The sequence below is a fragment of the Oncorhynchus mykiss genome, chromosome 28, assembly GCF_057628025.1.
Source record: "Oncorhynchus mykiss isolate SJ-2025 chromosome 28, ASM5762802v1, whole genome shotgun sequence".
In the NCBI taxonomy this organism is placed as follows: Eukaryota; Metazoa; Chordata; class Actinopteri; order Salmoniformes; family Salmonidae; genus Oncorhynchus; species Oncorhynchus mykiss.
In genome coordinates this window covers 32177849-32198898 of record NC_143049.1, presented here as the reverse complement: position 1 = coordinate 32198898, position 21050 = coordinate 32177849, and the positions used below count along the sequence as shown (strand labels likewise).

Here is a 21050-nt window from a genome sequence, read left to right as displayed (position 1 = left end):
GAATGCGGTCTCAGCAAACGTGGGAACATTGCCTTTAATGTTTTTATTATTTAACCTTTGTTTAACTAGGCAAGTCAATTAAGAACAAATTATTATTTACAATGACGGCCTAACCCGGACGAGGCTGGGCCAATTGTGTGCCGCCCTATGGGACTCCCAATCACGGCCAGTTGTGATACAGCCTGGAATCGAACCACGGTCTGTAGTGACGCCTCTAGACCGCTGCGCCACTCGAGAGCTTAACAGACCTCACTTTAAAGTAATTTGCCTTGTTGTAAAAGTTGACCCATCACTTTAGAGTGGATTGCAGTCAAGAAGATTTCATTGAAACTTAGACCGCTGCGCCACTCGGGAGGCCAAAGGGTGCATAGCCGACAAGGTGCGATCTGCTAGAATCCAGGGGGGAATCCTATGAAGCAAGCTAGATCTACTCAGGGGTTTCTAAAGCTAATCAGCTTCAATTAGCTTCGCATTTCATAGGCTTCGTCCGTACTATGACTGTGGATATTGCTCGTCCGTCTGCTGCTAACTCTAGCAGGCTTGTAACTACGCGTGCATGTAGCACATGGTTAGTCGGACGATAAAACTCTTCAGTGACTTAATACTGAAACGTCAATATATGGGCGAGTAAGTGCCACATTTTCATTTGTGCTGAAATCAAAATTAAATAATATTTTTCTTGCAAATTCAGCAAGCTATTGCGTGAAATAGGATTTTCGAAGTGCCTTCTGTATTTTATTATTGTTAATGCCGACTTTGGTTTGCTTTGGTGTGCTTATCAATGCACAAACACCTTTCCCACCACTCTGGTCGATAAAATAATTGTATTAAGTCATACAAAAGTGTTACTGTGCGTGAAGTTTAAAATGCTTTCTGTCATTACTAAATGGGTAATGTGATATATTTTAACATTTTTATTTTTTAACACAGACATTTTAATAAAATATTGAATCAGTTGTCTTCCTCAAATGAAGGAGGGAATCTGATGTCATTGGTCCTCAACTCGTGGCTCAGTCATTTCATTCAGGGTAAGTGGCATTGGCCGTGAGTGGCTCTTCCCCAGAGCAGGTTATAGTTCTGATGCATTCGTTGCATATAAATTTACCAGGCTAAAAGGTGAGCCACTTTTGAATGACGGTTATCCCGAGTTGAACTCAAGAGTTGACCAAAGTTACTTCGCTAACTCCTCAAACCTGCTTTGTAGGATAACCCTTGGTTTTTCCTGACCATGTTGTGTTTGTGTGTTGCAGGTTATCAGTGGTGTACGGGAGGCCCTGAAGAGCCCGACCTCAGTCGAATACCTCTCTATTCTGATGTAGCAGCTGTCACTTCAGGACCCACAGAGCCTAGTCTAGCTACTCACAACCATAGCCATCCAGTATCCTCTACTATATACTACTTTCTTTACTGTTACAGCCAAATCTTTACATGTTTCCTATCAGAACGGCAAGGGCTGGAGGTATCGCGCTTCTGATATCATTGATTTACTTTTATTTGAAATCACTATTGGAGAACCTTGCCTTGCCTTTTTTGTATTACTTTGGTTTGGTTGATTTTTCAGTTTTATTGATACAACTATTGAGAATTGAGAGAAATTACTTTTCATCTTCTCTCAGGATATGGACAGTGCTTGTTGAGGTTTTAGTGCTCTGAAATGAAGACTGTAATTTCCAAGAAGATTGTGCAGACGTACTGTATCATCGAATAGGCTTGTTATTACACAGGTGCATAGTTTACAGCTTCATGGCGGAAATGTATAGAGTCGTATTATGCCTCTCCTAATTTTCAAACATACACTGATATACTGAATCTGATGATACTGTAAATGCCTAAATCAAATCTTCAAAGTTACAAGCCTCCAATGTTTAACCCCATGCTTCTATACAACCAAATAAATCACACTCAGGTTTTCCACTGTGTATAAAAATGTCATGTGATCGACTATATTGCCATACTGGAAGAGGATGGTGCAATAAATGTGTCGCTGTTTATCCCAGCTTCCTTCACAGGAAGTTTATGGTGTTGTAATCTCATTTGTTCCAAGTGTGACAAGAAAGTTGTCTGAAAATATTTGTTTTGGACCAGGTGGCTCGCGCGAATTGAAACATTATCTGAGGAGCATTTTGGAGGGGATACATTTTTTTTATCGTGATTCTTTATGGATATTTTGTGTATTTTATTATTCAAACATTTTAGGATGATACGGTTACAGATATAACCTTAGTATATTATTTCCTAAGCTTTTCGCTTGAAGCCAATAACATGTTAATTTGGTTGGTGCGAGTTTTCATTTTTTCCTTGTTCATTTAAACATTTGTGGAAATAAAATATTGTGCAATGGAATTGTGTCGAAATTGTAAAAGCCTATAGGGTGAATTCAGGAAGTGGAACATCATATAAACTGGGACAGCTTAATCCTGAAGCATATATTTATTGGTCTGACAAGAGAAAATCTAAATTATTGTTATGCCACGTTCAAAACAACTTGGAACTCGGAAATCTCCGACATCAGTGAGTTCAAGACAACTGGGAACTGGGGGGGGGGGGGGGGGGGGACGTTTTGAAGGGTCATCCAACTCGGAATTCCAAGTCAGAAACTCTGGCATCTTTCTCGAGCTCTGACTTTCCGACCTGAAGATCACTGATGCCTCGTTTTTTCTGAGTTCCCAGTTGTCTTGAAAGCACCAACACTAATGCCACGTTCACATATTACTAGAACACTTGGAAATGCCACACTTGCAAACTGGTTGTAGTTATGCACGAGCCATGTTTACCTAGTTAGTAAAGCGGACATTTCTGAGATTCCTAGTTCCGATTAATTGCACAAATAGAACGACAGTTTGTAACAGTAAACAAATGCCCTTGCAGAGAAACCAACCACATGATAAAAATCACATCACTTCGTTGGTGTGACATCATAGAGGGGGCAGATGCCACGTTCAAAACAACTGGGTACTAGGCCGAAATCTCCGATGTCAGTGAGTTCAAATCAACTGGGAACTCCCGAAAGAAACTTGCTCTGAGTTGGGAAAATCGTTTTGAACAGTGATTCAACTCGGAATTCCAAGTCAGCAACTCTAACCTCTTTCTAGATATCCGAGCTGGACGTCGTGATTTGACCTCGTTTTTTCTCTTGAGTTCCCAGTTGTCTTGAAAGCACCAAGAGCAAACTTCAAACAGGAAGTTCACCTTACAATGCACAGTGACATATAGCTTTTTTTTCTGTTAAGGTCATACAACTCATAATGAACAGTGCCAAGTTGTGATGTAAATGTGCATACTACTGGTGCATCAAATACATGTTTGTTTTTTTTAAGTTGCCAATATTATGTTTACATTTTTTAATTCGGCACTTTTTTGTTGTCCCGCTTTACTAAACATAGCTAGCTAAAGTAGGACAGTCTTCTAGGCTTTTCCAAAGGAGGAAAGATCCGGTTTACATTAGGGAACACCTGTACTTAGGTTAGGCAAGGTTCCGGTTCTTGTAGTACAATTTCTTGTTCATTTTTTATTGTAGAATTGTTATTAGTACTGTTATTAGTACTGTTATTTGAAGGAATTCAGAAAAAAATTGACATTTTATCTATCCAACATATACAACACATGATACATTTCTGAAATTCTCAGATGTTTCCTAATCACACAACATTGAATTGTTTTTGGAGTACAATTAGGACTGTAATAATGGTGTCCCAGTTTATCTAACCTGCTGTCTACCAAGTGAGAACTGAAAATAGGGTTTTGACTCGGTGTACACAAATGGTGTGCCGCCTTCTGTGATAAAAATGTGTGTTTGTGCGTGATTATGAAACATTTTGAGGATTTCAGAAATGTATCATGTAATATGTTGGAGAGATGTCTGAAAAGGTTACAGGAGACTGAAGTTTGCCCGATTACTCTTCCCATTCATAATTCAACCTAGTGTATCAATTCACTCACTTCAATGACAACAATTCAATTCACTCACTTTTTTTTACAAAAGACAAGGGAACATTTAAAATGTATATTCAGACAAAAGAGCATAAATTCATAAACTCATGGATTCGGTATACACAGCAGATTATAAAGCGACTGTGTTGGATAATTAAAGGCGTTAATTAATTAAACAGGCATTAATATTAAAATGTTCCGATAAATAGCCTGCTAAGCTATAGCATTTAACCAGCCGGTTTCTTCTCGAGAAGAAAACAAATAGGCTAGGCTAAAACGAATTATGCGCAATCCTTGTGGATCACAACCAAAACTTTTAAATCCTGTATTTTTGTGTCGTGCGAAATGATATTCAGAATTTGGCCTGTAGCTAATGAAAATCTATAGGCCTATTTAATAAATACATGTTTAATTTTCAAAACAAGAATTCAAGAATGAAAACAATTAGGCATATAGCCAAGCAATGGTAGAATAACATAAACGTATTTTGAAAGGGACATATTTACGCTAAATGTATTAAAATAATACAATTCTCCAGCACAGTTTTTCGGTGTTGACAGTTTTTCATTTCAATCCATGTTGTGTTTCCTTGTGCCTCCTCATATCCACTTTCCTTTGGAATCCTTTGCCGCAGAGGCCGCAGCCGAAAGGTTTGAAGCCTGTGTGCTTGCGGCTGTGCGTGATGAGGTTGGAGCTCTGACTGAAGGCCTTCCCGCATACCTGGCACTTGTGCGGCTTCTCACCTGATAATGTAAACAAGCATTATGAAAGTGTCCTTTTGAGCTCTCCATATCTGCTGTGATTGTTCTCGTGCCTAATTGTCTGACTTTTAGAAGCATAATATGCATACCCACTGGGCACCGAGGTCAATTCAAGGTCTATTCCACGTTGGTTTAACGTAATTTAATTGAACTGTAATTCAACCAGTGTGTGCCCAGAGGGAAAAGTTACTTTTTGTTTGGTTGACACTTTTAAATAACAGGCGTTTGTAAAATATTTTATATCATCTTTTAAAATCATTAACTTATCTTTTGTGGTTGGTGCGGGATCTCTCACCTGTATGGATAAAGGTGTGTTTCTTCATGTCGGACTTCTGATGGAATCTCTTCCCGCAGTACTGACAAGGGTAGGGCCGCGTGTCCGAGTGGATAAGCAAGTGCGTGGACAGCGTGGACGAGCGCTTGAAGCTTTTGTCACATATTTTACAGTTGAAGCTCCTCTCCTGTGAACCAGGTAAGATGTGAGTGCATGTGACATGTGGCCGTTTGCACCTTTTAATTTCACCCATTGCGTTTTTGTCGTTTACGCATGCATTACACGTGGTATTGATTCCCAATAGGCATAGGAGAAAGTAGGCCTAAAGGTCCAAATATTAAGTGACATAGGCATTTGGGCCTTACCTGTGAGTGAACGCCCTTGTGTTGTTCGAGACTCACTGCATGGCCAAACGTTTTCCCACACAATCCACAGGCAAAGGGGCGAGTACCGCTATGCGACCGACGAACGTGAACCTCTAACCCGTGCGGCGTCGAGAATACCTTTAGGAAAGGATGAAAGAGATGGTATTATGTGTTAATAAGTGACAATCACCCAATTGAAACCGAACAATTGTTTATCGTTGCCATACTTTTTGATAGATGAGTGTGGCTAGGCCCACCTTGCAACACTTGATGCATTTGTACGATCCACTTGGTTCTATACGGGAACAGATGAGATCGGATTCAGACTTGATTTCAGAGGCCTTGGTCTTCAGTTTGTGGTCCGAATATAACTGGTCGGCGTCCCGCATTCTATAGGTAGGGAACACCGTCGACCCAAATTCCCTATAATATCCAGTGTGTGGGCCCCTCTGTGCGTAAATGAGGGAGGTGGTGGCACCATCCTCGGATCCATACAGGCCCATCTGTATGTCGGGCTCCAGGGTTGTGGGGAGATTGTGTTGATATGTTCGCTGCACAAGGTGCCGGAGCTCGGAGCCAGAGTAGGCAATCCATGGGTAAGGGCGAAATGGAATGGCGAAAGGGTGAGCGTCGTCTGCTGACGGAGTGAAGCATTGTTCCGAATCTGGAAAACATTTGGACTATGAGTCGTCACGTTTCCAAATACTATTGACAAAAATAGGTCATAGTTATTAAATAATACACCCTTTAATATTCTGGTAGCCTATATTGAAGGATAAAAGTGCTAAAATATGAAAAGCAGAGGGACAGCCTCAAATAACCATGTTTGGAGATGCAGTGCGCATATGCGTAATGATGACATCACAACAAACTATAAACACAAACCTGGTGATGCAGATGGAGATGGAGGGCGCCAGTAGTCGTCATAGTCCGAGAAGCGGTCGCACACGCTGCCCTCGCAGCTCAGCGGGTAGATGGGCGAGTGGTCAGCCGTGTGCACCAGACGGGATTCGGGGGAGAGGTTAGGTGCAACCTGCGCGTCACAGTTCCCCTCAAACTCAACCTGCAATTTGCTTTCTATAGCCACAGAGATAGAGAGCAAGGACTGGCACTTAACTCAAGCTCACAATATTCGTCATAGTTTTATATTTTATTTGTGAATTCTAAAAAGTAAACATAAATATTTGACGCGAATTTAGAGAAATTTGAATCGTATCCATATCCAAACAGAGTTGTGTGTGACGTGCATAATGTATTATAATTAAGTCCAGGCCTAGGCATGACATACGTTGAGAGCAGCATCACAGATAGACATACCTGCGCATATATGGGCTAAAATAGTATCCATTCTAATGTAGTCATCATCCAGGTATCGTGGTTGGTGGTAGCTATGTGCTCGTTTACTCTTCACCAAAAATGACCTCGGCATGGTTACTCTCTGCTGTGTGACTGTCAAGATCCCTGGTCACTTGTGATGAAATCCTCTTCGTCCACACGGACCTATTTTATCTCTGGAAAGATTTGAATACCATTGGTTGACAGGTTCATCCAGCATAGGGATTTTTTGGCAGGAGATGAAGCATGCGCATTGCCCAAAGGCACCTGCGCGTTCACCAGGTGTTGTTAGACAGGTGGCCAGAGGAACTTACTGCCCTCCACGGTCTGCGGAGTGTGTGATTGAATACCACAATTTATCATATTTCAGAAAGGTCATTAAGAGGCCATAGTAGTTGTTTCCTTTCCTGACAGGTAATGTTTGAGTTTCTTCAGAATCAGATGACAGAATATAATTTGATACAATGATTGGTTTAAACGTGTGTGCATTGGGTTAAAATTTACATAATCTTATTGGAATTTCTTCGATTATGATGTGGAGTCTTTAGAATATTTTGTCGATTTAAAGCCCTAACCCTCCCTTCATTAATGGCCTATGCAGCTAGGCCCATGTCAATGTAAACGGATCCTGCGGTACCTTCTCAGAGCTCACCCACCGGCAATGATATCCTATTAATGACGCATGCACGGCAAGGTGACTAGCCCTCTCCATGCAACCGTCTGCATGTGCGGACCTGAGGTATCCCTTACTGAACCGCGGTCAGTTAACATGCTGGCTAATTCACCCGTATAGACCCAATAACTTCTTCCAAATGTATCTTGTCCAAATGCGTAATGCAAAAGCACGTCAAGGCTCTATTGTTATATCAGTACCCACTGGGCACACTGGTTTAATCAACGTTGTTTTCACGTCATTTCAATGAAATGAGACGTCCGTGCCCAGGGTTCGGCTCGCCCTTGATTAAAAAAAGTGAATTGTGAGTGAATTGAGATGTTGTCATTTATCCTATTCCAGAAATCACTAAGCTTCAAATTAAATCATTGCGAGGATTTTCGTGTTCAAAGTTGGTGTTCGAAGTTGTCTGAAAGCAAAGTGATATCGATTTCTGGACGGTGTGGGAAAGAACGTTGTTAGTTGAACCTGCAAGTACAACTTGAGATAAGCAGAGTTGGAACACATGCTCGATACTCATAGCCAAAGTAGTTTACCCGTGCTTATTATTATTTATTTACAGAGCCTTTTGAGTAACAACTAACACCTCCAACACATTGCAACTGTAAGTAATTGATAAATCACTTGACATCAGAAGTATTGCCCCCCCCCTCTCCCCCCCAAAAGTATTTAATTCATTACCTTAAAACATTTGACACTCAATCAACCACACATAGAAGCATTAACATTTAGTCTACATTGTTAAAATTGTCAAGAAACAAAACAGTTTCAGTTACAATTTTTGTTATTTAAGTCTAATGCATTGAGACCTACCCGTACACGGTGTCCACATGCGTAATAGACGCCACTTGCAGCGTCCCTTCTCTCTCATCTGAACACAGCAGCTGTGCGGCTGTCATGACCTTTAAACAGCTGACAACTTCCTGAACTTCAGATTTTTTTGCACAACTTTCAGTAAATAGACAGTGATTAGGCCTGATCACTAATGACATAAAGGGCTATTCTAAATCATTTGTACGCTTACTTCAATTGTTCTACCTTGTTTGACAATCAAGTCATATGAAATTACTTCAACCAATTTGATTTGATGTTATAACAAAGTTATACCTCCTCATGAATTAATAACACAACACCCAATGAATCATCATTTAAAAATTCCCACAGACAACTCATGTTCCAAAGCAGCTTTTCCATATCCCAATTTTACTCTGTTTGTCTATTTACAGCTCAAGGTAGGGCTGTGAGTTTGTAATGATGTTTCCAATATTAGACCTATGGGTTATGGGCTGGCTAGACTTATCCTTAGCTGTGACAGTGCCAATGCCCACACAGAAGCTGTGTAATTTCAGACAGATCCTAAACATTCCTTTAAATGGATCTCGCAACTATTCATTATCTGAACTATTTGTGTACTGAACTGACCAGGCATCTTGACTGACATGAATAGCCCATTGTTGTCTTCTCTCCTGGTTTTCACTTTCCTGCAGGTGGAAGTTCACTTGATTAGAGGGCCTCCACCCTTAAAACCAGACGGACTGTCACTGGATGGAGTTCACTGGAATAGAAGGCCTCCAACCTGAAAGCCAGACGGACTGTCACTTGATGCACCAATGCCTACTCTTACACACAGGGCAGGGCATAGTGGCCTTCATTGTTTCTCTTTATGGATTTGATATCACATCTGGGTTCAAATAATTGAGTTGGCTTGATTGAGCATGCCTGGTAAAATTGAACCAATGCAATAGACCCAAGTGCAAACTTCTCCCATCTGGCACTCCATCAGACAGACTCAATCAAACACTCAGAGGATTTGAAAGATAACAAATCAAATACTATTTGAACCCGGGTCTGTGAAATCTGTATAATCTTTAGAGTTTTTGTTCCCTGAAGTTTTGATCTGCATCAAGATATCTGGAGGGAAAAATCCCATTTGCATGGGACCTCAGTGGAGGATGCACCTTTATGTGCCTTTTAGGGTCTTGAGAATGAGACTGATTAGACAAATAGCTTGACATGCACAATACTGTACAGACTTAATATGGTGTCTGAGGCATTAAGAGCATAAAGCAAACTAAGAGCATCAAGTGCATCAAGCCCAACACTCTGTCTTGTCTATAATAATGACCATATAAGCCATTACAAAAATTAAAAGGAGTGCAAATATCTTTGCATCCTTTTGAGCAGTCAATCACAATCACACTGCATTGAGGTAAAGGCAAAGCAGACTGACCTTGTGCAGTGTTGCAGAGTGATATCTATCTGAGCAGAGCTGAAGGAATTGGAGAGTATAAACTCAGAGCCAGAACAGGAAATCAAACACAGTGCAGAGCAGGCGCTATCAACGCTGCGACAGGTCATCATCTCGTCAGCCGGGCTTTTTTTCTCTCTCTCCTTTTCTCACCATCCAGAGACCCTGGTGGTAAACGCTACAGTCTCTCAGCCAAATATGTGATTGAAATAGCTGCAAAGAGTCGCTGTGATAACAGCTTGTGGTTTTTTTCTTTCAACTTTCTCAAACATGCTATAGAAATAAACGTGGGCTTTGACTTGCTGTCTCTGAACCACCAGTCTATATCTGCAGCTCAAGCTAATGTTCTTGAAACCATATCTGCGCAGAGAGAAAGTATGTGACTGCTGTTCCTGGAAAGTATATATAGTATTTTACCTGTGCAATGCTGTCGCTTCAACACCACATAGTCCCTGTGAATCTCTCAGAAGACAACTCAGTTCAAAACACTTGATTGTGCAATATGTTAGTTATTTGAGGGTTGCTTTCCAGACCCAGATTAAGTCTGCTACTCCTGGACTTAAAACATTGTGCTAAATGGAGATTCTCCATTGAAAGTGCTATTAAATCCAGGACTAGGCTTAAACTTGGTCTGGGAAACCAGCCCTGAAAGTTTCAACTGAATCTTCTTGACTGCAATCCACTCTAAAAGTGATGCAACAAGGAAAATGACTTTAAAGTCAGGTCTGTTAAGCTCTCGGGTGGTGCAGCGGTCTAGAGGCGTCACTACAGACCACGGTTCGATTCCAGGCTGTATCACAACCGACCGTGATTAGGAGTCCTATAGGGCTGCGTCTCGTCCAGGTTAGGGAAGGCCGTCGTTGTAAATAAGAATTTGTTCTTAACGGACTTGCCTCGTTAAATAAAGGTACAAAAATAAGCCTACCACTGATAGACTAATCTTATGCATCTGCGGGTTTTATAAAGCCGAGCAGGTATTCTCAGACATTATTAACAGCTCAGTGGACTGTGAGCCTCCACAGTCCATTTTGTAGCTCATGTGACTCAAGCATGTTTTTGATTCTTGTCCAATTTACCAAAGAATATTAAGCTACACAGTGTATCAAAATAGTCTCCCCAATGTACGTAAAGCAGTCAGAGGCAGATCATGGGGGTTGGAATCCAGTAAGAGTGGAGTCTGTTGTGGAGCCTCCATCAGTGTTGAGACATCTCTATAAAAACCACACCGCTATCTAATCACCTCACAAGTTCCTCTGGCCCACTCACACAAACCACACAAACGTGAAGCGCTAAGGAAACACACACACACACACACACACACACACACACACACACACACACACACACACACACAGCTAAGGAAAAAAACACATGGACACGCACACACAAACACACACACAAACCTTACTTTAACTTCACCCACTGCCTCCCCTCATTCAACCACAGCCCAATGGGAACAACAAGCCAAATCTGACTGAACCCCCAGCTGCCAACTGCTCCCTCCAGATAGGGCTGCAATCGAGAACACAATGCATGATTTACTGTGTCGCAGTCGAAACAAAACCACAAGACAGTTCTTCTCTCAGAGGGATAGCATCTTGTTCTCCCTTCAAATCTTGTCATCTGAACTAGTAAATCAGTGGTTGTGAGGAAGAAAACCCTATAGTCCCCTTCTGTCCACACTGTGTCTCGTTTCTTTTCCAACTGTCCCACACTCTTAGAAAAAAGGGTTCCTAAAGGGTTCTTCGGCTGTACCCATAAGAGAACCCCTTTTGGTTTCCAAGTTGAACCCTCTGTGGACCGCGTTCTACCTGGAACCAAAAATGGTTCCTCAAAGGTTTCTCCTATGGGGACAGCCAAATAGCCTTTTTATGTTCCAGGTAGCACCTTTTTTTCTAAGAGTGTATGATCATAAGATTTCTTCTTCAAATCAGTGTATCTTTACAGTTTCTCCATCAATGAGTCATGCATGCTTCTTCTTTTGTTTGGGTTCCCCTGTATTGTATGTTATATAAGATTATGAATTACGAAGGTCAAGAAAGTGGAACAAACAGCAACTTGAATGTGCATTTTCCTTAAACTGCACAGAAAGGTAAACGATATACAGCTACAGACTGTAGGCCTATTTGGCTATATTTTGGCATGATTTTGTCAATAATTAAGTTTTTGAAAACACTCTCTCCTGGACTTGCTGGATGCTATAAACAGGTTACAAATCACCTCCTCAGAAAAGGAGTACCTCATCAATCTGATCAACAAGACCCCTTGTTAGCAAGCCGCCAGGCCAATTTCTGGTTGTAAATCATCCAAAGTGGGCAAATACTAGGAATCTCATGGAAACAGACGTGTGGAAATCTACTCAGAGCTTCCTGGTTATTGTGCCCCTCTTTAGGAGCATGTTGGAGTTTGTTGCTGAGAGGTCAGGGTTCACAACCACGCTCTCCGTGTCGTGTGATTTTCTGATACACTTGACTGCGTTCAGTGCAAAGAGCTTATTGATAGGTTATTGATTTACAGCTCTGTGTTGAAGAGCTATGATTCATAGTAACATTGAAGTCTTCCTGGTAGCCACTGGTTACTGTCTTCTCAGTACATTGGTAGTTTTAATCTCCCTTGTTAAATATTCCTAACAGGACTGCTTCAGAGCTCATTGTTGATATTGATAAGATGTTTGACTTGTTTGGACAAAATAGACCCCATTTTCTACTTCATGCACGCACGCACGCACGCACACACACACACACACACACACACACACACACACACACACACACACATAGTAATGACTCCACGGATGTACTTTAATCTGTGTTTTGACTAGGATTGCAAAAGGAGGGTATAATATTGGAAAATGTCTCAGTTTACCAGTAAACCACCAGATTTTGGTATCTTTCAAAGTTGTTTTGGAATTTTATGAAATAACATCTCGTGGCCTTTTTGGCTACTTTGGATTATCACATCTGTAACTATCTAAAGAAAATGACAAAGCTGGAAAACGTTCTCCTAAATACAGTGCCTTCAGAAAGTATTCATATCCCTTGATTTATTCCACATTTGGTTTTGTTACAACCTGAATTAAAAAGGGATTGTATTTAATACACACAGACCCCATAATGACAAAGTTTTTTTAGAAATGTTTGCAAATTTATTGAAAATGAAATACAGAAATATGTCATTTACATAAGTATTCACACTCCTGAGTCAATACTTTGTAGAATCACCTTTGGCAGCGATTACTGCTGTGAGTATTTCTGGGTAAATCTCTAAGGGTTTTGCACACCTGAATTGTACAATATTTGTACATTATTCTTTTTAAAATTCTTCAAGATCTGTTAAGTTGGTTGTTGATAATTGCCAGACAGCGATCTTCAAGTCTTTTCATAGATTTTCACGCGGATTTAAGACAAAACTGTAACTAGGCCACTATGGAACATTCAATGTAGTCTTGGAAAGTAACTCAAGTATATATTTGGCCTTGTGTTTTAGCTTATTGTCCTTCTGAAAGGTGAATTTGTTTCCCAGTGTCTGTTGGAAAGCAGACTGAACCAGGTTTTCCTCTTGGATTTTGCCTATGCTTAGCTCTATTCTGTTTATTTTATCCTAAAAAACTCCCTAGTCCTTGCCGATGACAAGCATACCCATAACATGATGCAGAAAATATGAAGAGCGGTACTCACTGATGTGTTGTGTTGGATTTGCCCCAACATAACGCTTTGTATTCAGGATATTAAGTTGATTTATTTGCCACATGTTTTGTAGTTTTACTTTAGTGCCTTATTGCAAACAGGATGCATGTTTTGGAATATTTGTATTGTGTACAGGCTTCCTTATTTTCACCTTTTTCACTGTCATTTAAGTTAGTATTGTGGAGTAACTCCAATGTTGTTGATCCATCCTCAAAGCCATTAAGGTCTTTATCTGTTTTAGTCACCATTGGCTTCATTGTGAAACCCCTGAGCGCTTTCCTTCCTGAGTTAGGAAGGACGCCTGTATCTTTGTAGTGACTGGGTGTATTGATACACCATCCAAAGTGTAATTAATAACTTCACCATGCTCAAAGGGATATTCAATGTCCGTTTTCTTTTACCCATCTACCAATAGGTGCCCTTCTTTGTGAGGCATTGGAAAACCGCCCTGGTCTTTGTGGTTGAATCTGTGTTTGGAATTCACTGCTCGACTGAGGGACCTTATGTGTGGGGTACAGAGATGAGGTAGTCATTGAAAATAATATTATAATAATAAAATAATATTGACTTCTGAACTTATACATTTTTTAAATGTAACCTTTATTTAACTAGGCAAGACAGTTAAGAACAAATTCTTATTTACGATGACTTATTTAGTCTTGCCATAACGAAAGGGTTGAATACTTATTGACTCAAGTCATTTCAGATTTTCATTTTCAATGAATTTGTAAAAATTTCTACAAACATAATTCTACTTTGACATTATGGGGTATTGTTTGTAGGCCAGTGACACAAAATCTCAATTTAAATTCAGGCTGTAAGACAACAAAATGTGGAAAAAGTCAAGGGGTGTGAATACTTTCTTAAGGCCCTGCATAAACCATCAATGTTTAATAGAAGTGTTTCAGCATGAAATATCCTTAAAATATGTTTTACACACTTGTATTTATTTTACTTTGTTAAAATGTCTTTAATGTAAATGTTTTGGTGTCAAACTGGTGGCAGCTGTGAAAAAAAGTTAATAGTTGGAAGAGTTTCAGAGTTAATGGAAAATAATGCCATCGTTGATTAGATATTTTTTTAATTGATTAGGCCAAATAGTCTAACCTGTTAGACTGTTCACCAGGCGCCGAAGACGTGGATGTCGATTAAGGCACCTCCCTGATTCAGAGGGGTTGGGTTAAATGCAGAAGACACATTTCAGTTGAATACATTCAGTTAAACAACTGACTAGGTATCCCACTTTCCCTTTCCCTATCCACTAGAAAGTAGACACAGATATTTAAAAATATAATACTCTACATTAATATATTTAAAGGTTATTCAAGTATAAATTACCAAAGTTACCATATATTGCTATAGATTACCTGCTAATTACCAAAATTACAGAAGATTATCTTTGGTAGATCAGTTATCTTTGGTAAATTACCAGTAGCTTTGCAGACCTAGTTTTGGCAGAGAAATTTTCTTCTGAAAATAAACTCTGTCTGCTTCTCTGAATAAGGTGTGAGAAGTCTGGTCAAAGTGTCACATAGCTGACTGAGCACAAAACACTTTTTCAAACAGGAGTTACTAGATCTCAGCGCCATCTCCACTACTTCCGCTATATATTTGGCATGTAATTTACTTATTCCTTGTAGGGTAATCTATCGTAATGAGTAAGCTTTGGACAAATTTGCCTTTTTCGAGCCAGACAGCCCATAGTAGGTACTGACACAAATGTGGTTTTATGTAGGCCTTTATTGTAATTAGGGCTTAAAACCACTTTTGTGTTGAATGGAAAAAACTAGGACTTCACTGAATTGACGTTCTGCATCCACAGTCATCCTATGCAAGATATGTCTGTTCTGCTGCAGCACCAGTCAACCATGGGCGGCTTCTCACTCAACCACCTAGGCCTATTACAGGCACTACAAGATGACTGGACTGTACTGGATGGGCACACAGGGCACGTGCCCCAGGGCCCCCGACCTTCAAGGGGGCTACCAACCAAAATATTTTTTAGGTTGGGGACCCCCAGATACCATAGGATAGCAAAATCTTTAGAATTACAAGAAAATTAGCTTTAAAACTATTAAATTATCACTCAGTCTCATGGAAAAATGTGTAGAATAGCAGGAAATGTGAACAATATCATGAGATAAGCTATAAAACAGCACATTCTTTCTCTCTAACCAATTGCAGGAAATTAGCTTTAAAACTGTACATTTCCTCATAGCCTGTGTAGAATGTGTAGAATAGCATTCTAAAACATTTTTTCAACACACAATTTGTTGAAATGCATGAAGTTATCTGTTTTCACCCCCCAAAAAAGGTTGGTCCCCTGGGGCCCCAAATGGGGTAGTCCGGCTCTCCTTTCACAGTTGCTATCACTTGCGAAACCAGTTCTGCAGAACAGAGCTTGAGAATGGCAGTGACCTGTTCACTAGGACCCAATGTGACTGAATGACAGCAGTGATGTTCTCACTGAGAGTGAGAGAGAAAGATCTTATCAGTCATTTTATCCAGAAAAGGAGAAGACATTGGTTCCTTTTTAAGGGTTGAGTGATCTACAGATAGGGCTAAATTTGAACAAACTCATAGTGCGATGAAGAAATCTAAATGTTTTATCTTTCTATATCCTGAGACCGGGGTTTGAGTCGACCGGCTAGGCAGTTGTTTGTTATGTACTTGAACGGACATATCAAACTCTGGGAAACGTTATTTAATAGTTTATCCGTCATTGATGTGCTACTGTACTGTTATCTCTCTATATGTATATCATTATAAATGAGAAACACTGAAAAGTTTGCAATATAGTGCGAAGAGAACATCATTTGGCTAATCAGAATGCCGTAATGTTCTAAAACCTTTTGAATGTTCTTCAAATGAACTGTCGACCTTTTGGATCTTATCTCAAAGTCCGTTTCACAAACACGACAAGGAGGTGGGAAAAATTTCAATTTTAGGAGGATGGGTAATGTGATTTTAACATAATTTAATAAACAATGAATGATAGACAACTTCAATATGTATGGTAATAACATTTGTTTGGAATTTTCAAAGAGTCATCAATATTTCACCTTGTGAGTGAGGTACACACACAATAGTGATGTTTAACATAAACATTTCAAGCACCCTGTCCTATAGTTGACCCCTGTGAGTCAGGACCTTCCCAAGGCTTGACTGCTACATGAACTAGGTTGATTAATCAAAGCAGAGTGCTCATTGGGTGAGGTTACCACATATAGGTCAATGGTCTCTACTCATCACCACCGGCCCTACCAGGGAAGAGCTGGATCAGCAGACTGGGCATGGCTGCTTCAATGTCAAGGGAGACTCTGTCCCAATATATTCACACTAGCATACCATTTAGTATGAAGCAATGTATTGAACATGCATTCTAAGTGGTATACTTAGTATGGGTATTGCAATGTGGCCATTTTTAAAACTGCATTCCAATAGGTAACCAATTTTGGCAAACCTTAACTAATTTCTTATAGAGTTAGAATTTACCCTTGCTTACTTAACTGGGTGTGGCTGTCCCTGCCATCGGTCTCTAGGACAGCAGAGCAGATACCGTGGTTGTCCCTGCCATCGGTCTCTAGGACAGCAGAGCAGATACCGTGGCTGTCCCTGCCATCGCTCTCCAGGACAGCAGAGCAGATACCGTGGCTGTCCCTGCCATCGCGCTCCAGGACAGCAGAGCAGACACCGTGGCTGTCCCTGCCATCGCTCTCCAGGACAGCAGAGCAGATACCGTGGCTGTCCCTGCCACTGCTCTCTAGGACAGCAGAGCAGATGCCGTGGCTGTCCCTGCCATCGGTCTCTAGAACAGCAGAGCAGATACCGTGGTTGTCCCTGCCATCGGTCTCTAGGACAGCAGAGCAGATACCGTGGCTGTCCCTGCCATCGCTCTCCAGGACAGCAGAGCAGATACCGTGGCTGTCCCTGCCATCGCTCTCCAGGACAGCAGAGCAGATACCGTGGCTGTCCCTACCATCGCTCTCCAGGACAGCAGAGCAGATACCGTGGCTGTCCCTACCATCGCTCTCCAGGACAGCAGAGCAGATACCGTGACTCCACTGAATTGACGTTCTGCATCCCCAGTCATACTATGCAAGATATGTCTGTTCTGCTGCAGCACCAGTCAACCATGGGCGGCTTCTCACTCAACCACCTAGGCCTATTACAGGCACTACAAGATGACTGGACTGTACTGGATGGGCACTCAGGGCACGTGCCCCAGGGCCCCTGACCTTCAAGGGGGCTACCAACCAAAATATTTTTTAGGTTGGGGACCCCCAGATACCATAGGATAGCAAAATCTTTAGAATTACAAGAAAATTAGCTTTAAAACTATTAAATTATCACTCAGTCTCATGGAAAAATGTGTAGAATAGCAGGAAATGTGAACAATATCATGAGATAAGCTATAAAACAGCACATTCTTTCTCTGACCCATTGCAAAAAGTATAGAATTGCAGGAAATTAGCTTTAAAACTGTACATTTCCTCATAGCCTGTGTAGAATGTGTAGAATAGCATTCTAAAACATTTTTTCAACACACAATTTGTTGAAATGCATGAAGTTATCTGTTTTCACCCCCCAAAAAAGGTTGGTCCCCTGGGGCCCCAAATGGGGTAGTCCGGCTCTCCTTTCACAGTTGCTATCTCTTGCGAAACCAGTTCTGCAGAACAGAGCTTGAGAATGGCAGTGACCTGTTCACTAGGACCCAATGTGACTGAATGACAGCAGTGATGTTCTCACTGAGAGTGAGAGAGAAAGATCTTATCAGTCATTTTATCCAGAAAAGGAGAAGACATTGGTTCCTTTTTAGGGGTTGAGTGATCTACAGATAGGGCTAAATTTGAACAAACTCATAGTGCGATGAAGAAATCTAAATGTTTTATATTTTATCTTATTTATCTTTCTTTCTTTCTGTCCCTGCCATCGATCTCCAGGACAGCAGAGCAGATACCGTGGCTGTCCCTGCCATCGCTCTCTAGGACAGCAGAGCAGATACTGATGGGCAACCAAATAGAGCAGGGGTTCAGTGTTCAGTTGCCAGACTACAAACTGGCGGGCTCTATGAGGATGAAATCTAACATAATTCAGCTAGCCAGCTAGTTCAGTCACAGATAGAACAATGAAGCAGATTTTTCACCGAATGATTAAATGTGAAGGATCCGGTTGGAGTTTTCACTCACCACCAAATATGGCGATGAGAGGAAGCCCAGTGGCCGGCAGTGGGAGAAGATGGGGCGAGATTTATTTTGTACGACATTCTGCTAATTTTCTCATTGATGAAACATTTGATCTCAGTACAGTTTTCTGTTTCCAAAACTAGAATATGTTGCAAAAAGAGTGGACTAAGTTTGTAGACTTTACCCTTTGCCAAAGTTTCAAAAAAATTGTGTTTTTTAGAAGGAGTGCAAGGGTGAATTGAGTTATTGCACACTCACACTTCACAGAGTTGGCGTTCCCTAATGAAATACAATTAAATCAGATGTTATTGGTCACATACACATGGTTAGCAGATGTTATTGGTCACATACACATGGTTAGCAGATGTTATTGGTCACATACACATGGTTAGCAGATGTTATTGCGAGTGTAGCGAAATGCTTGTGACCAATATGCAAATATGGAAATATGCTAATACTGTACACGCTAGAATGTGCCAATAGGCTCTCGCTAACTCATGCTTGGCTTTGCCCACCTCCTTGGTTGTTCTGCCCACTAGGATTAATTTGCTCCCATTGGAAACTACAGGTTGGGGTCTATCTTGGGTTAGTTCTAAAAAATCCCACTTTTCATGAGTCATGATGTTTCACAATGCAGTTTACAAAGGAGCATGAGGTTGTGATTAATATCACAACATCCTATTCAATTCAGATGGCTTATACTCAGTCTATTTAAAAATGTCATTAACAACAGATTACTTTTTTTTGTTTTTCAAAATATGAATTAATTCATTTCAGAAGGCAGCATAAAAACAATTAAATTAAAGCAGTGGCAGTCTGGTCTGGTGGTAGTGCTGCCAAGTTGGGTCTACACATAGCCCCTTTGGGCATGGGTTTAAAACCTGCTCTATGACCAGTAACTCTGTCTCCCCATCTTGATCTAATCTATACCTATCCAAAAAGGAAGAAGTACTCTCCTTTGAAACAGTACAAAGTATATAGGCTATTGGCCTCTCAAATTCAACTCATGACCTTGAAGCACTTCCACTGCTTTTTTTCATTGTTCCCCTCTAATAAGGGGGGAACCTGGTTCACCAGTGGGTGCAATTACTTGTCAGGTACATTAGAAAACCAGCAGGCTTCGGACCTCGTAGGGTAAGAGTTGAATACCACTGTGTAGTAGAGGAGGCTGGTGGGAAGAGGAGGACAGGCTCATTGTAATGGCTGGAGTGGAATAATGGAATGGAGTCAAACATGTGGTTTCCATATGTTCAATGTGTTTGATACCGTTTTATGGATTCCATTCCAGTCATTACAATGAGACCATCCTCCTATTGCTCCTCTCACCAGTCCTCTCTGATGCACAGCTACATCCTTTTTAAACACTGTTATTGGACTTTCAGGAATGCCATGCCTAGCATAAGTAGTGAGCAGTGGAGGCTGCTGAGGGGAGGACGGCTCATAATAATGGCTGGAAATTAGCGAATGCCCTCTGCATGTTTGATGTATTTGATACCATTCCACCTACTCCGCTCCAGTCATTACCACTAGCCTGTCCTCCCCAATTAAGGCGCCACGAACCCAAATGCCTCATTCCCAGATCACATACTGCAGGGCTGGGCTACTGTCCACTGGAATGGGTTGCTGCTGCCCTCTGCTGGTGTTTTGGTAAATGTCAGCCAGGACAATGACCCTTTGTTTCTTATTTCTATTTCTGGTGTGTTTTTATACTGCCTGTTATTCTACCTTTTTATTTTTAGTGCTACATTGATATTGATTACTGCATTGTTGGGTTTGGAGCTCGCAAGAAAGGCATTTCACTGTACCTGTGCACTTGTTTTGGCCGGTGTAGGCCGTCATTGTAAATAAGAATGTGTTCTTAACTGACTTGCCTAGTTAAATAAAGGTTACATTTGACATAAAAACTTGAAACTCTGTGATGGTTTATTATCATCACCCATGGTAAGAACATCCATGGGTGATGACTAATATTGTAGCCTCTGCCCAGTCATTCACCTGAAGCCGATTTTATTTTATATTTTTTGTTAATATTCATACAATTTCTCCTCCAATCCACTAGGTGGCGTGCATTACAGTTTCTATTCACAAGAACACATATCCTGTCTGCAACGTCAGCTTATTTTACCAGCTCTCTGGAAAAGGCTGTCAACTGAGAAGTTGGAAAAACTGCAAAAATGGTAAATATACTGTCGTCATATACTGTCAACATTAAACATGTTATGCTATTACTTGTCTTGTGCATTTCTATGTCTGGTGTTTGTTTCTTTTGAAATGGATGACGTTGGATTTGTGATATGAACTTTCACCGGTCAGCTGAATGCTAGGTTCCAGCGTGGTGATATGGCGCTCAAAGGCCTTACTTTGACATTTCCTAGTAATAAATAATGTCATGCCAATTGCATAACGTGTTTGTTGTTAATATATCGACCTGCTTATCTTCCATGCGAATGAAACTGGTCATTGTGTGAAGAAGTCGTCAGTCGATACTCTTGCTTGAAAGTCCTAACGTTACCTAGCAAGTTAAGTTTGCCAATTGGCGACCAGTCTGAAGAAAAGTGTTTCAACAGCTAGCTGTTCCATGGAGATCGTACA

The 21050-nt window shown here is 40.9% G+C and overlaps 1 protein-coding gene across 1 annotated transcript; it reads right to left on the bottom strand.

Moving 5' to 3' along the window:
• Positions 1-2415: 2415 nt before the first annotated feature.
• LOC110508949 (zinc finger protein Gfi-1) lies at positions 2416-10770 on the bottom strand. Its single transcript, XM_021589875.3, has 8 exons — positions 9569-10770; positions 8152-8914; positions 6648-6841; positions 6216-6407; positions 5588-5994; positions 5331-5468; positions 4987-5152; positions 2416-4673 (listed from the first exon to the last, which is right to left on the bottom strand). Exons 3-8 carry the CDS (start codon positions 6757-6759, stop codon positions 4495-4497), a joined length of 1194 nt encoding a protein of 397 aa, XP_021445550.2. The 5' UTR covers positions 6760-6841; positions 8152-8914; positions 9569-10770; the 3' UTR covers positions 2416-4494.
• Between the last annotated feature and the right edge of the window lie 10280 nt (positions 10771-21050).

What these genes read in the sequence shown, in the direction of transcription:
- LOC110508949 (XM_021589875.3), bottom strand. Translation starts at nt 6,759, where the DNA reads ATGCCGAGGTCATTTTTGGTGAAGAGTAAACGAGCACATAGCTACCAC. An exon ending in TTTAGCCCATATATGCGCAG is followed by an intron (nt 6,408 to 6,647) that starts GTATGTCTATCT and finishes CTGTGGCTATAG; the next exon opens with AAAGCAAATTGCAGGTTGAG. An exon ending in ACAAGGGCGTTCACTCACAG is followed by an intron (nt 5,153 to 5,330) that starts GTAAGGCCCAAA and finishes CCTGGTTCACAG; the next exon opens with GAGAGGAGCTTCAACTGTAA.